At 42.7% G+C, this 15,671-nt stretch overlaps 1 protein-coding gene across 1 annotated transcript; it reads left to right on the top strand.

The window, feature by feature from the left end:
- The first annotated feature begins 13,559 nt into the window (after positions 1-13,559).
- On the top strand, positions 13,560-15,667 carry LOC126400983 (inversin-A). The gene has a single exon (XM_050062002.1). The coding sequence runs from the start codon at positions 13,679-13,681 to the stop codon at positions 15,287-15,289; it is 1,611 nt and encodes a 536-aa protein (XP_049917959.1). The 5' UTR covers positions 13,560-13,678; the 3' UTR covers positions 15,290-15,667.
- Positions 15,668-15,671: the final 4 nt, after the last annotated feature.

Here is a 15,671-nt window from a genome sequence, read left to right as displayed (position 1 = left end):
GACTCAGTGAATACCTTACTCAGTTTTATTTGATTAATGGTAAAACAGGTCTCTGTTTACATTCAAAGGTATTTATGTGGGCAAACTGATGAAAAGTAGTCTGTTGATGACCACAGTGGATTGTTCAGTCATTGTAGAGCCAAATTAATTCAAATTTACCCATTGAACGGGTCACCTCAACCATCATCACAACAATTGCCCCCCCTGAGAAATTTGGCAGGAGCCGCATCATCACAACAATTGCCCCCCCTGAGAAATTTGGCAGGAGCCGCCACTGACGGGGTCAAACATGGGGGGATTGCACATGCGCAGTAAAATCTGGTCTGCACTTCCTCAAAGGCTCAGTAGATGGCGTGAGACCGCAGAATAAGGGGGATGTGCATGCATGTCATTTTCACTGCTTATTATTGGACTGTCACTGGTGGCCTGCGTTGTGGGTGAGAATGACAGAGATGCAATTCCGACAACTTCAGGCAGCCGCCGTCCGAAAGTCCAAGCAGACCGCACCAAGCGCACTCCTTGATCGCCTGAACGGATCCTGCGCTTTTTATCTAGCACCCCTGCTGTCACCCTCCAGCATCGCAGCTCAAGTTACACTGCGCATGTGCAATCCCCCCCTGTTTAACCCCGTGTCTCAGCCTTCTCTTGAATAGTCTTGTAGTATACCCAGTCACAGACTTTCACTAGCGACACAGACTTTCAAAATATACCTGTGTCCTGAAGATGATGATATGGATAGATGTTTTCACTTTGCATCGATGATACTGGATCATTTGTCATGATCCCGGCCATATTCTGTTATCTTGGGGACTCTGTTTGTGTCCCTTTTTCCTGTTGTTTAGCTCATATTTAATCTGCTTCCTGTTTTATTTTGTAGATTCTCTCCTCATGTGTCATGTCTGGTTTTACTTCCTGTCTTTGTGTGTTTTCCCGCCTGTTTTCTGCCACACCTGTCTCGTTAGTCCTTCCCTGTTCCCAGAGTCTTCCCACCACACCTGTTTTGTATTAGTCTTGTCTGCTCCACCCTTGTTGTCAGCCCTGTTTCACCCTTTTTGCCCATGTCTTCCTTCTCCAGCTGTGTCTCGTCCTTGTGATTAGTCTTCTGTGTATATATACCTGTGTGTTTCCCTTTGTCTTTGGTCAGTCTGTCTGTGTCCCCTCTGTGTCAGTCATCCTGCTTTCATACTACATTCATCCCTGGTCATCATGTCTTTTCCTGGTTGTTTTTTTTAGTTTGTATTTTGAGTTGCCAGCCTTTTTGGAAATCCTTTAACAGCTACATTAAAGGGATAGTGCACCCAAAAATGAAAATTCAGCCATTATCTACTCACCCNGAGTATACGGACGGAACTCAGGCTACTGGATGAAGCAGCCGCCGCAGCTCATGAGCCTCAGCCAGCCGCAGAATATCGGAGTTGAGCACTGGAAACCTGGTGGTGTAGTTGTTTCAAATGCAAAGCAATGCCAACGGGTGAGGAAAGTCTTTGCTGCACAGACTGGGAATTGGAGATGCCTGCACTTGAGAATCTGGACATCAGTATTGACGAGACTGTTGCTCTTCAGAGATCTCCGATCACCTGAGCACGCACACGTGAGCGCGGAGCACAGAGAAGCAGTCAGAGCTACAGACTACAGTGAGGCTAAAAACAGAGTTCATATGACGTTTCTCGAAACAACTTTTTATGTCGCGGCTGCAGCACACTTGGATCACTACGGATGAGCAGTATGGAGATACTTTGTGGATTCAATTTTGTGTTCTTGGACGTTAGTCTGGGCGCCGTATGCCATTAGGTGTGCTGGCCGCTCCCCCTGCCGATCTCCGCAAGGAATGTGAGGACTCTAAAACTTCACCAGGGCCTCCATCAGCATATGGGTGAGTAGATAATGGCTGAATTTTCATTTTTGGGTGCACTGTCGCTTTAAAGCTCACCTTTTGTTGAAAACTGCACACCTGCCTGTTAAATCTGCATTTGGGTCCTCCTCTGAAGTGAAACTGTAGCATCACCGTTCATCGAATTGATATATTGATCCAGTTGGATGGATAGTTACACCGCTATAACACCACAATGGTTACAGAAAATTACCTGAACAAAGTTGTCACTCATCTGATGTGCTTTTGTACATTGTGACAAGAGTGTGTGGATGAAGTGTTAATGTAGCAGCTCATTATAGCTATTTAGCTTGCTAACTCCACCATGGTATCATGCTACACTGGTTATATATAAAAATTATAAGGCATCTTTGAGTAAACTGCGAGTATCATTTAAGTAGGCTTTGTTGTGGCCGACCGAGTGTCCTCTTTTTTGGAAATCAAAATATGGTCACCCTAGGTTACAGAAAATAAGGAATACACTAATACAGAGCTGTCAGCCTGTCTTTTGAAAGAGCAATGGCCAATGGGGAAACACCAACACTTATGTCATCAGTCACTCCCACCAGTGGTATAACCTCATCACTCACTCACTCACTCACTCACTCATGGACACAGACTTTCACATTTACAGGGCTGGCCTCACCTTTGCCGTTAAGCATTGTCTTTGAACCATAGTCATTTTTGAAGAAAAGAATGGGTTTATTTGTAAGCAGTTTATGAAGCAGTAAATTTCAAAGCCTGAACATTGCTGCGCAACAATCAGCAGTCTCAATGTCCTCAAACAAGTACTTCCTAATTAACAGCGTCTAAGCTTATTACTATTGATAAAAAATTGTCAAATTTGGATGCAGTACCAAACTACAAATGTTATTAAGCATTAAAAAAAACAGGTTTCAATCGTTAATTGGATCAGGTTTTGTTTGTTGTTCATTTTTGTGTCAGGATCAGCTGCAGGCTGACTTGGCAAAGATGGCTGCCATCTTGTTTTTACATGTATTAGTGTATTGTGCTTTTGCTACCACTTAGCAAAGGTTAAGCTATAATTATATGAATATTGATTGTGCAGGAAGATCATTGGGTGCAAATACTGGGCAAAAAGACATTTTAATCCAACAGGGTCTTCAGCAGTAAGAAAATGTGTTAGTGCAGTTAACAGGCGGGTTCACAAGACAATGCCAGGAATAGACATTTGGGGCATGCACTTTTCTGCTTAAACATACTATTGAGCTTAAACCAAGAAAACCATTAGCTTAGCTTAGCATAAAGATTGTAAGAAGCTGTAAATCTTGCTCACGCTAAAGTTTAAAAATCCACCTATTAGCACTGCTTAAAAGAAATAGCCTACCTTTAACAACAGTAAAATCACAATTTGGTTTTAAATTTCAGTTTGTGCACAACTTAAACCGATGAGAATTAGTGCAAATTAATTAATTTTAGTGATGCTGGTGGGCAGATTTAAAAAAAAAAAAAAAAAAAAAAACGTTGAACAGAGCCAGGCTACCTGTTTCCTCCATTTACAGACTTTATGCTTAACTAACTGAATCAACACCCAACTCCAGCTAACAAACAGACATAAGAGTATCGATCTCAAGAAAGCAAAAACTGTATTTTCCCAAGATGTCAAAGTATTCCTTTTAACATGCTGATGTTTCACAGGCAGGCTTACCATAGTCACCATCTTAGTTTAGTGTATTAGCATGCTATCATTTAGCACTAAACACAAAGGCCTGCAGCTGATGTTGATGGGATTGTCTGCGGGATGATCATAAACCAAAAGGCCAAATGACAATTCTGACCTGATGATGGTGCTAGATAAAATGTCAGAGGATCACCAAAGTCATTACAGTTCATCCTGCGACAATCTTTCCAATAAAGATTTCTGTCAAGACCAAAGTGGAGGACTGACCCAATAAGTGATTGCCATCCCTGGAGATGCTGCTAGTGTGGCTAAAATGTTTTGACATCTCTTATGCAGTGTGTGGACACCCTTTGCTTTCCATTAAATCAGTCATTCATTGGCTCATCTATGCCACCACCAAATATTCTGTCTCAATTTGCATTTTGCACTTCCCCTCTGCAGTGCTGCTTTCTCCCTCGTCAACATCCCTCTTGTCATGTTCTCATTGCCATGGCAAAGAAACACAGGACAGTCACGCTGTAGGTGCTAATTCTCTGTTGTCCAAAGTGTCTCAGTCTAAGAACTGATATTAGAGCCCCCAAAATCCGACGGCTGAGGGAAACAGCCCACTGTTTACCATCTGGTTGTTGCGGCCTGGCAAGCCTAAGTCAGGGCGATAATTGATGAGAGCGGAGAGAGCAAAGGCGCTGAGGGGCCCGCCTCACGGCCAATAACATATCAGTGGCCCTTGTGAGTGACAGCTCCTGGTGTGTTGTCAGGGTCTTCAGCTGCAGCCCTGTAACTCTATGTAATTGTCCTCACTCCAACCGTGCCTTACTATCTGTCTTTAGTCTTGTGACAGAAATTAAAAAATCTAACCTATGATAAGTTTTTATCAAGAAACAAACATTGACAACAACAGCAAAGTCACTTTCATTAAGGCTGGAAGTTCATTTAAAGAGATTCTGCTGTTGAACATGACATTTGCTCTCTGCTATGGGACAACGACCTCACCTCCTCTTTAGCAATGATACAAGCACACCATGGTTACACAGTGACAGCAGGCCAGCTGCTGCCTCCTTCCTGGAACGGAAGGCGTGTGAAATCTCCATTCAGCCTCAGACTGCTGTGTCCTTGTATCAAATCAAAGGGCATTAGAGGTACCGAATGGACACAGACACATGATTGTTCTTGCTGAATACAAATACATCAATTTAGTTCTTTTGTCCCAGCAGGAGCCGTCATCCCCCACTGCTCAAATGACAGAGCTACCTGTGTTAAGATGTTACATAACTGTGGGGAAACAAAGTCAGATTGTGTTTTGTTGTGATTTGATATTGGACATAAGGTGGAAAAAATAAGTCTGAAAAGAGGCCTGTAATAATGGTGACATGTTCTAGGATGGTGACATTTTATCAGCTTAGAGATTATAACTTGATTAAGTTAATTATGCCTTAGCTGACGATATTTTTGTCTTCGTAGATTTGCGCAGGACATGGAAAGTAAAGGTCATGGTTGCATCCTGTTTTTCACAGTGCGAAGCAGGTGATAGCCTGAACTATGTCATTCTCAGGTGTGCTCAATTAGCAGGCATAAGATGAAGTAGTCCATGGAGGACGAGGGCATGTTGAGTCACCGGTAAGAAACCATTTTTAGTTACAGTGAATGGGCCTTGTTGAATTTGGTCCCAGATGAACCCCATTTCCTACCCTCTCCTCATGCACTAATTTAGTCCCAGGTGTTAGTAGCTAAGTGGAGTTACCAAGGGTGTTCAGCTCAACCATTTGTTTCCATTTACAAGTTTTTCTTGAAAGAACCTTGAGAGATCTGTTGATTTTGTGGCACTGAAAGTGCATTCTCCCCGGAGGCTAATTAAGACATTTAGAGCTGCGGCTAACACCTTAACTTGACACGAGCTTTAATTTCTAATCAGGCATTCAAAGTGGCTCCTGCCTGGGCCAGGCCCGCAATGAATGGAAGATCAGGTATTTACCATGACATCTCTGCTTTATTGCATACATCTGACCAATTAGCAAGTCTCATGGTACCAACTCATTCACATTCTGAATATTTCATCCACATTTCATTCATTTCTGCTCGGCCCGTTTTCAGTGAATGGATGATAGAGTAGTTTTATATCATGCATAGAGACAACATTCTTGTCAGAATCTAATTTATTGGTTTTTATTTACTGATTTTAAACTCTTCAGGGCAAAAAGACGTCTTATTAAATACCATGAAATGGGATATGTGTTTGCTAATTTCCAAGACCCTGCTATTCTGGTGGCGTTGTGGTGTTCCTACAGTGTTTTTTGTCTGGTACCCCCTGACCTTCGTTTTTGAAACACTATGATTGGTATGTTTGTTTGTTTTGATGTAGAAACATGTTCCATTTTTCAGGGATAGTTAGCTCCACACTGCTACAGACTGCAAGTCTAAGCTGCTGCAAAAATGGAAAGACATAAGCAGGTTTTCTAGTATGAAACACAGAAAAGTGGACGTCTACAGCTTAACATGAACTTGTTTTGTTGTTGTTGTTTGGAGTTAACTGAATAACTCCATGGACCTTTTTCACAGCAGACATTTTGACTCGTCTTAGTAGGAAAAGCACAGGTGAGTTCCATTCAGTGTCCCAGTAAGCTAGTAGCTAACATGGACAATACCAGGGTCTACTCTAAGTGGAACGCAGCTGTCATTAGTGTTATTGAACACACCTGTGCTGCTCCTACTCTGACATGTCAAAATGTCTGCCGTGAAACAGGTCTATTATCTTGAGTGGAAACAGGTCTCGTTGAGAAACAATCAGAGCTAGGTAAGCTTACCTATTCAGCTAGTTTTATAGTTCAAAGGCTTTACTTTGCCTGGGTACAGACCTTTGAGTCCGCCCACTCCACCGAGTTCACGTTGACTGATGCATCTGGCATTCCGACACAAAACAGCGATTTCTTGGTTAAAATGAAAACAATGTCTGTTGTGTGATGCAGGGGGACTCGGTTAGGTAAGCAGTGCCATGCATGTGACAAATGCTGTTGTCAAGCAGTGCGTCTAACATATTGAGTAATTACAAAATGGCTGCTATCAAGGTTGTCTAAATCAACATGATTTCTCGATATCGCCCGACATCGTAGTACTCCTCCGCTCCACTCTTAGAACCCTGGCAAAACAGGAATGATGGCATATCTATGCATCAGTGTGGACATGAAATAATGTTAGATTCAGGCATTGGTCTTTGGAGACTGGTTAGGAAAAATTGAATCTGCCTCCTCCAGAGGAATCAGATAGAGTGGACGTAATGTCAAACTGAAAATGGAAACGGAGTGTAACAAGTTAATAACTACGTCTGATATCATTCAGGGATTAACTGGCAATATTGCTGATTTTATTCATACATAGTCGTACACAGCAGCAGAGTGGTACAGTGGTTAGCACTGTCACCTCACAGCAAGAGGGTTCGTGGTTCGAACCCAGGGTGGGGGGCTTGAACTGCAGAGTGGGGGAGTCTTTCTGTGCAGAGTTTGCATGTTTTCCCTGGGTCAGTGTAGGTCTTCTGAGGGTACTCCGGCTTCGTCCCACAGTCCAAAGACATGCAGCTTACTTGGTGACTCTAAATTGGCCATAAGTGTTAATGTGAGCTTGAAGGTTGTCTGAGTAGCTACAACAGAATTTATGTTATTGTATGATATGATAAGACAGTTCTGGGTATGCCATAGGGTATACATGGCAGAAATACAATGGCAAAATCATGTTACTCTATGGATATTTTAAAGTGATATTAGAAATTATACACTGGGATGTGGTTCTTTAAATATTTCATCTTATTGTAAATTACTCAACAGTACCACATCTTCTTCAAGTCTAGACAGAGATATGATAGGAATATTAATTATAATTATTCTGTTTTCCCTATGCTAAAAATAAAGATTAGATAAAAAGGAACATAGACAGCCTCCCCCAGGAACCATTTTAAAAATGGATAGTCTATTAATCCATAACTCTTTCTTGTAAAAATGAACAGCCCTAGCAGAAAATGTCACCCCGCATACAGATAATCAGCAGTAGCCAGGAGCCAACACAATAACTCAAGTGTAGCTTGCGGCCTGCCTGCGAGGACGCAAGCAGTCCAGGCAGCTCAAATCTATTTCTGGACTGAACTGTCCTCTGAAAAAAGCAGCCAAAGTCTCCAAGTGTTCAAACTGGAACACCTGATAAGAAGTGAGCACAATCGTTGTCAAGCTCTGTGAAACACTCAATGCCTGCTTCATCAGTTTTATCCCAGAGGTGTCCTCTATTTGTCATATATTTATCCTCCAAGTAGTACTACAGTGCTGAGGTGATGCTGGAGTCTGAGGTGTTTTTATGATTTTGTCAACATAGTAATACATTTAACCTCCCATGTAGAATACAGACACAGTTTATGATCAGCATGACCTACTTCATATGGAAAGTAGGCTATATGTTAATTTGTGTAGTAGGTGATCTGCGGCATTTCCACAGTCACAATCAAGATCCTGTGATATAGCACATTATCAACATCACACATGTTTCATGTAAAGGACCACGCCCACTTTGCAGTATGGATTTTAATGTCATGAAAGTCTTGAGTCTACAGAGTAAATTAGACCTTCCTTGTATGGTCTGCAGGATGCAACTTTGAATAGACAAGGCATGCAAACGAGGTCAAAAGGTTCAACTATTGTTACATTAAACATTAAGAAGGCAAGGCACATGCTGTGCAGTAAGAGACTTTGAACGTGGTGTGACTGCTTGACAGTGAGAGATCAGAGTAGAATGGTGAGACTCATTCAAGTTAACATAAAAAAATATAATGAACAGCTCAGTAAAACAGCAGTGTGCTAAATAGCATCTTTTAACAATAACAGGTTGCCTTTTACTGCTCTTTAGCTAACATCTCAAAGATGAGACTAAAGAGGGAACATGACCATCAATCTGGAACAATGTCAACACCTTATAGTTAGTCATAGTATGCTGGTAGTACAGTGTCAGAATCTGACATTCTCAGTATGAATCCATGGACCCATATCTTCATGTCAAAAGTACAGCTTGTAGTGCTGGATGTAGCCCAACAAGAATAATTTTTATAGCTTGGTATTAGGGCTGGGTATTGTTATACAAATTATGATACCAGCACCAATACCACCAGTACCAGAGAATACTTCATTCGATACCCATAATGTGAATGGAGTGGCATGTTGTATAGCCATAATTTCGAACGCTTTGGTGGCATCTCAGCAGCCTGAAATGCCAACTCCATCAAATACATCATGCTCAACCTCATCACACCACAGAGTGTTTGGGTTGTAGCCAGGGTTGGAAATACAATTTCTTTGTCCACTTGCCACTGAGGCTGGTGGTTTCCAAAATCTACTAGGCACTCTCTGTTTTTTTTTTTGGCTGGTAAGTGAAGCAAATCTAGCAGCCATTTGCATACTTTACAGGCATTTGGTTGGTGACTGGTGCTGATTTCCAACCTTGGTTATAGCTGCTGCTGCGGGAGTGTGACCTTTGCACCAGGGAAGTTGTGAGGGTCCGGGCTGCAGCACACACACACTTACAGGGCTAACTGTTAGCATCACATGGTTAACGTTACCTAATGGTTATTATCAGGTTAAATGTCAGAGTCGAGCTGCTTCAGAGGCGAATGTTTGATGGTGCTGGGTTAGCTTGTGTTAACTGGGCAGACTTGAACCGACCGTTTGCAGGGAGGAGAGTGGCTTTGGAAAAGCAGCAACAGAAAGTTTGATGATCCAGCAGAAATTGTGGAAGGTCAAACCCCCGGCAAAAAAAAGGATCGAATGTTCGAAAGTTCAGATTACTTTGACAGCTTTCAAACCAGATTTCAACCCAGGGGAACATCTTTTGGGAACAGGAGGAATGAAAGGAGGTTTGCTACAGGGAAACAGTAAGTATACTACAACTCCAACAAATAATGATCAACTTTTAAAAATGCTGACTACCAGCCATGCTAGCAGCGTGGTCCAAATGGCAATGTTGGTTGGTTGGTTGGTTGGTTGGTTGGATTACTTTTGTCCAGACTGAAAGGACTGCCACAAAATTTTGTTCATTCATGGTCCCCACAGGATGAATCCTAATGACTTTGGTGCTTTCTGATTTTTCCTCTAGTTAAACCACACAGTTCACACTTATGGTTTGAAGTGAAATGACTCAATAACTGCCATAATTATTTGCACAGACATTCAGGTCCTTTTAGCATGCTAACACGCTAAATGAAGATGCTAAACATAAATCCAGCTTAACACCAGGAAGTTAGCACTGTTACTGTCTGACGTTAGCTTTAGATCAAAGTGACCCTTTGCCTCAGTCCAGCCTCACAGAGCTGCTCACAGTCTTGTTTAATCATACACAGAGCTTTATGCTCCATTCATCTCGCAGGCCTGCTTCTATCAGTAATTCAGTTTTGCCATTTTATTATCTGGATTGGGTTACGACTTCCTTTCTATGGATAATGTATATGCTTTGAAGGCAGAGCATCAATCTTGAGGACATAACACCTGCGGATCAGGGCATTGTGGACCTAAATCTAGAGCGGCATTTCTGGCATTATAAATACTTAAACCTATTGAGTGTTACCATGGTATGACCTTGTTATAAAAAGATGTGGTGATGATATTTCCTTATGATGAAAGAGATATGTCTATATTATCAGGGTAGCCTCCATCCAATGAAAGACACCCAGGAGAAAGTGCCGACCTGTTAATGAATAGTCTGGGGCCGTTAGTGGCCATTTTGGTAAGGAAACGGAACCAGGGTGAGTGAGACAGGATCCGGAATTCGATGGATGTGCCTTTCCGTAAAAATAAAAGCACCAAGCTAATAAAAATGCGGTGAAACTTTTAATTTAAAGAATATAATTTACAAGAAAAGCCCCAAGCCATTAAGTTAATCGATTTTCTTACACCCCTCATCACCCCAAACCGATGGTGTGCCAGAATTTAAAGTTTTACTATGGTGAACACTTTTAGTTTGGTGAATTTGGTGAATACCGCATCCGCTCCCTAGACCGGAACCAGAATCCAGACAAAATTCAGAGTGAATAGACATGACGCGAGGCTACTTAATGAATATCAGCCATGTTTAGATGAGTGAACGGCTCTTGGTGCCGTATAAAGGACCCGCTGAGGGTTTGATGAAGCCGGATGGTGAACAGTGAGGAGGGTAGAACCCCGACACTGTTTCTCTCACCTCTGCTGTTTGGCACAGTTTTGGCCCTGCTGTGATTTATATTAGCAATTAAAATGAAATTCTGGTCTTGTGGAGGAGAAACAGCTGCGTAAAGGGGTCCATGTCGCTTTTTATTATATATAGAAGCTTTGACAAAGGATGCGAGAAACAAGAGTGTTTAAAGTCGGTGGTTTCAAAGTTAATAGTGAGTATGTGCAGTTATAGTTAGTAAGTGTGAGGGCTGTAAGCAAAAATGGAGAAAAAAAAAAAAGTTGTGTAATTAATGCAGAATTCTGACATGTCAAAATGTCTGTACTTTACGGCCCTGACACACCGAGCCGACAGTCAGTGCTCAACCATGTGCTTTCTGTGAATGTCCGTCGCCCTATTTTTTGGTGGTGTGTCCTGTACCGTGGCCCCCGTCTGCCCTTGTCAGCATTTTTTGGCTTATTCAGCATGTTGAATTGGCGTCTGCGACGGCAGAGCCTGCTGGTGAATAAAATCTCTCTGATTGACAGTTCAATTCCATGCACGAGAAGAGAAACGGAAGTGAGGAAAGCTAAAGAGGGCTAAAGAGGGAGCAAGATTATATTTTCTAGAGCTGCCCCCAACTAAGAATTTTCCTAGTCAACCAAAAGTTGTCATTTAGGGCCATTAGTCGACTAGTCACCTGCATGTTTACGATATTATTTAATTATCAAATTATATATTTTGGGTGGAGCAACACAATGGTTTGAGTTCAAGGTGTGAGGAAGAATAGTATCAGTAACATTGTTAACACTGTGCTACATGACAGAGAAATACAAAACCGTACTAATGAACCTTCATTAATATAGGCCTATATTATATCTACAAGTGCACGTCACACACTGAGCGAGCCGCCTGTTAATGACGCTGTCAGCAAAGCAGTAATGATTGTGCTAAGTGGCTAATGGGCATGTAGCTACTGACATGTTTCAGATGATACATCATGTTTGTAGTCGACCAATGAAGATGAGTTTACATATCACCTTGGGTTCATCCTTCACCTTCTCAAAATGATCCCACACTTTGAATTTCCTGCCCGACATGCTATTAACTAGCTTGTGTAATAACTGCAGGTACCAGCCCTGGAAATTAGGGGCTGTTCACAATGTGTGTTCAACCGCAACAGGTTAGACTGAGGTTGCTAGGCAACCTTAACAATGATCATACATCCTATTTACCTAAATCCTGAGTGCAGAGCTGATCTTCTTCCAGGCGCTGTTTATAAGTGTGTTGACCTATCGTCTGTGGGACAGATGTAAAGCTCTGACAGCCCTGCATCAAAATGCTCACCTTTTCTGTGTTTATCAGACTGAATATTTATGGAAGACGGGAAAGATATCTGTCGGCTGTGATAGGTTTGTAACGTGAAATTTGATTGACTGCTGAGTTTGACCACTTCCTGTGTCTGTCCTTTCAAATTAAATTCCCACATCGTCCAGTCATATAGGTTTTGATTTATTTTGACAAGGCGCAGCTCCTGATAGAGTTTCACATTTGTTTTTGTTTTTTCTGTGACTAAGCAACCAATGATATTTTGTCGACTAATGTCTTTTCTGGTCAACCAACGCGTGGTCGACTATGATGGGGCAACCCTAATATTTTCTAGCCATTGAGCTTTTTAGCAGGAAGGTTCATAATTGTTTGTGTTGTTGTTGCGCACAGTAAGTGTTGCTCTTTCAACATCAGGTTGTTAATGTGCTGACAGGCTAACTAGCGTCTTTAATCCATCCTGTCAGTCTTCCTGTCTCACTTTGTTCATGATGATACAGATTACTGCCACCTGCTGGTAGGAAAGTTGTTTTCCTTCACGCAGGCACAGAACTAAAGTGCTAGTTGGCCATCCTCAGTCTTTGCATTTTGTTCAAGGTCAAGACACATGCGAATGCAATGCATTGCAATCTGCTTTCATCACCACTAGTTCTTTGATTTTGATTTGGTGTGTCTCTGCCTTAACAAAGCACTAGATAGACATGAGCATATGATACTACAACACACAATTCACAACGGCATTTGATGTTTCTTTTCAGTGTCACTTCGGAAAGCAAAAAATAATCATGCTGATATCCTCATAAAAACAACAGTCTTTTTTTATACAATTTAATAAGCTAATAAAACAGGGCTTACACTGCCTTTTTTTCTTGTGTTGAGTTCTTTGGATTTACTATTTTCCATGACAACAAAAAGACCTTCAGGCAAAGTCATTATTATGAAACCTTGAGAAAGTCAAGCCACAATTGAGCAGCATATTTGAACTTGCCGCACATTATTATGATTTGTGGATGAAGCAAACTGCAAGCAGGGGCACGAGGTGGATGGATGGATGGATGCATGGATGCAGCATTTAAAGGCAGGAGGGAAAGGAGAAAAAAAGCTAATTTTCCCTCTCTTTGTGAAGCGAGCCTCTCAAAGCCTTCAATCTTCCCTCAAACCTTTGGTAAGCATCCTGATAACAGTATAGTCATGAATGTAAATGGGACTCAACATAATGCTCTATTCATAGGTTTCACAAAATACTGTTGGACCTTTTCTATATTTGATTATTCTATCAGCAGCAGGAATTTGTTAATTAAGTTAATTTGCGTCAAAGGAAAGTAAAAATGGTGCATTTAAGTTAACCTCGCAGACCTCACATGAAAAACACTGGCCATGTTTTTCTCCTTGAGTAATTATTCTGTTCAAATAGCATATATTTCTCTCCAGGCAGAGAGTGCTTGGGCTGAATGGATGCTGCCACTGCATAATGGTCCTCAGACGTTTGTTTCCTAGGCAACGTGGGGAGGGCATGTGGAGAGGGAGGTATAAAAACACTGGCAGCTTCTCTCTGAGTCTTACTCTGAGGTAAATGCACTCACTGTCAACACCGAGAGCCTCAGAGAACTTGCTACACACTTTCTCTCCCTATTTCTCACCTTCTGTCTCGGCTCGCTCGAAGGCTCGGCTCCACAAGTAGTTGTTCAAGAATGATGCGGCCGAAAGATTTACGCCAGGGCTCTGGCACTAAGACCTTTCTGGATGCCATGCACGGTGGTAAAGTTCACCTTGCGCGCTTCATTCTGGACGCCTTGGACGGACGCATCATCAACTCTAAGACAGAAAACAGCCGCACCCCGCTCATGTACGCTGTCTGCCTACAAGACCCCGGGACCAGGGCCAAGTTCACCCGACTGCTGCTGGAGAAAGGGGCCGATGTCAACTGCCAGGATGAGGACGGTCGCACTGCCCTCAGCCATGCCTGTGAGTTGGGTCATCTGGATGTGGTCAAACTTTTAGTGCAGTTCAATGCTGATCCTGACATCTCTGACGCCTGGGGTAACAGCGCTCTGATGTATGCTGCCTTTTCTGGGCACAGCCAGGTTCTGGAGTTCCTGGTGCGAGCTTTTAAAAGACTTGGACTGAGGATGGACAGAATAAATAACGCTGGTCACTCAGCTATCGAGGTGGCTAACTTCTTTGGACACAACCAGTGTGTGCAGATTCTGAACTTTCCTTGCAGGAGGGGCGTAGGCGCGGACGACCCACTTGCTGATTCAGGTACCATCGGAGAAGGAGAGAGCCGGCTGCCCAACAGGCTTCCCAGGCATGTTCTGGAGAGGTTCTCCAAGCAGCTGAACAATAATGAAGACCAACTGCCGGAGGTTTTTCACAAACAGCTGAAGATTGGAGACAGCAGCGGGCTGTGGAACCGCTTCAGATGCCCCAGGAGTCAGTCTCAAGATGACAACTATCGCCACAGCTGGGCTCTGCCTCCTCAAATAGAGAAAAGCAAGACTGAGGGGGATCACAGCGTTCTGTTCACTGCCAAACAACTGCAAAACTGCCATCTTAGAGAACTAAGGGCTAAAACTCTGAACTCTCTGCCTGAGCCAAGCCAGAAAGATGTCAGCCGAGACACTGGACTCCAAGAGCAAACGCCAGTAAGTTTTCCTCTCTGGGGAAAAGCAAAGTCGTTTAACCTGGACCTCCTGAGCAGCAGAAAGCAGTCCTATCAGGGTGATGTGCGTGACATGAGCCTGTCAGCCAGCAAATTAAAGAGAGCCTCGCTACAGGATGAGAGATGCCTGATAGACAAGATGGAATGTCAAGGGAACACCCGGGGCCTGACAAACGATGCTGACAAAACTGTCTCCATGCCAAAACCTCTTTTAAACGGCAAGAGTCAGCCCGTGAGAGCACTCGAGGAGAATGTCAAATCACAGAGGGAAGAGGCTAATGACATAGCCCCATCAAGCAGAAGAGAGCAGCAGAAGAGGGGAAGCGTTGGCGCGACCGGGAGACACAACAAACTGCTGTTTGCCAGAGGGGAGATGGAGTCCGGGAAGATCCCAAGCCGTACGCCGGGATTCATGGGCCTGGGGACCAGACTGCTGCGCCGATTCACTGCCCCGGAGTTCATGAGGATGGTGATAGACTGTTCGTCTGGCTCCTCAAACGGCCGAGGGCGGATTTCCCGCTCCGAAACCTTCCCTCTCTCTCACACACACCAGCAGGTCAACAGCCAGCCGAGCGTTGACAGCATCAGTGGAGTGAAGTGTGAGTTCGAAAGCTGCTCGTCTCAGTCCACCCTCGATTAGAATAAGGACAATTTCAGGCAACAGAAATGGTTGTTAGGGACATTTTTACAGCACTTAAAATTCTGACAATGCAGTTTGATCGCTTAGTGATATATATTAATTGAGAGGAATAATAATGGTTTGCTTATGTTGCAGTTCATTAGTTATTTCAATGTTTATCATTATAAAATGAGAGGTTTTAAAGCTAAGTGTTCAGTTGCATACAATTTTGCTAATCTATATTTGAAATAATTTATAATTAACATAATATCGGTCTACCAGCTACTGAAAATAATTATTTTTGTTTCATATATATGGTATTTATATTGTATGGAATTAAATGTATTTGATATTGCTTCTGTGTTTTTAATACTGTATGTATTTTGCTTAAAGATAGTCACTG

This window comes from Epinephelus moara, chromosome 14, assembly GCF_006386435.1.
Source record: "Epinephelus moara isolate mb chromosome 14, YSFRI_EMoa_1.0, whole genome shotgun sequence".
NCBI lineage: Eukaryota > Metazoa > Chordata > Actinopteri > Perciformes > Serranidae > Epinephelus > Epinephelus moara.
This window is presented reverse-complemented; position numbering and strand designations above follow the sequence as displayed.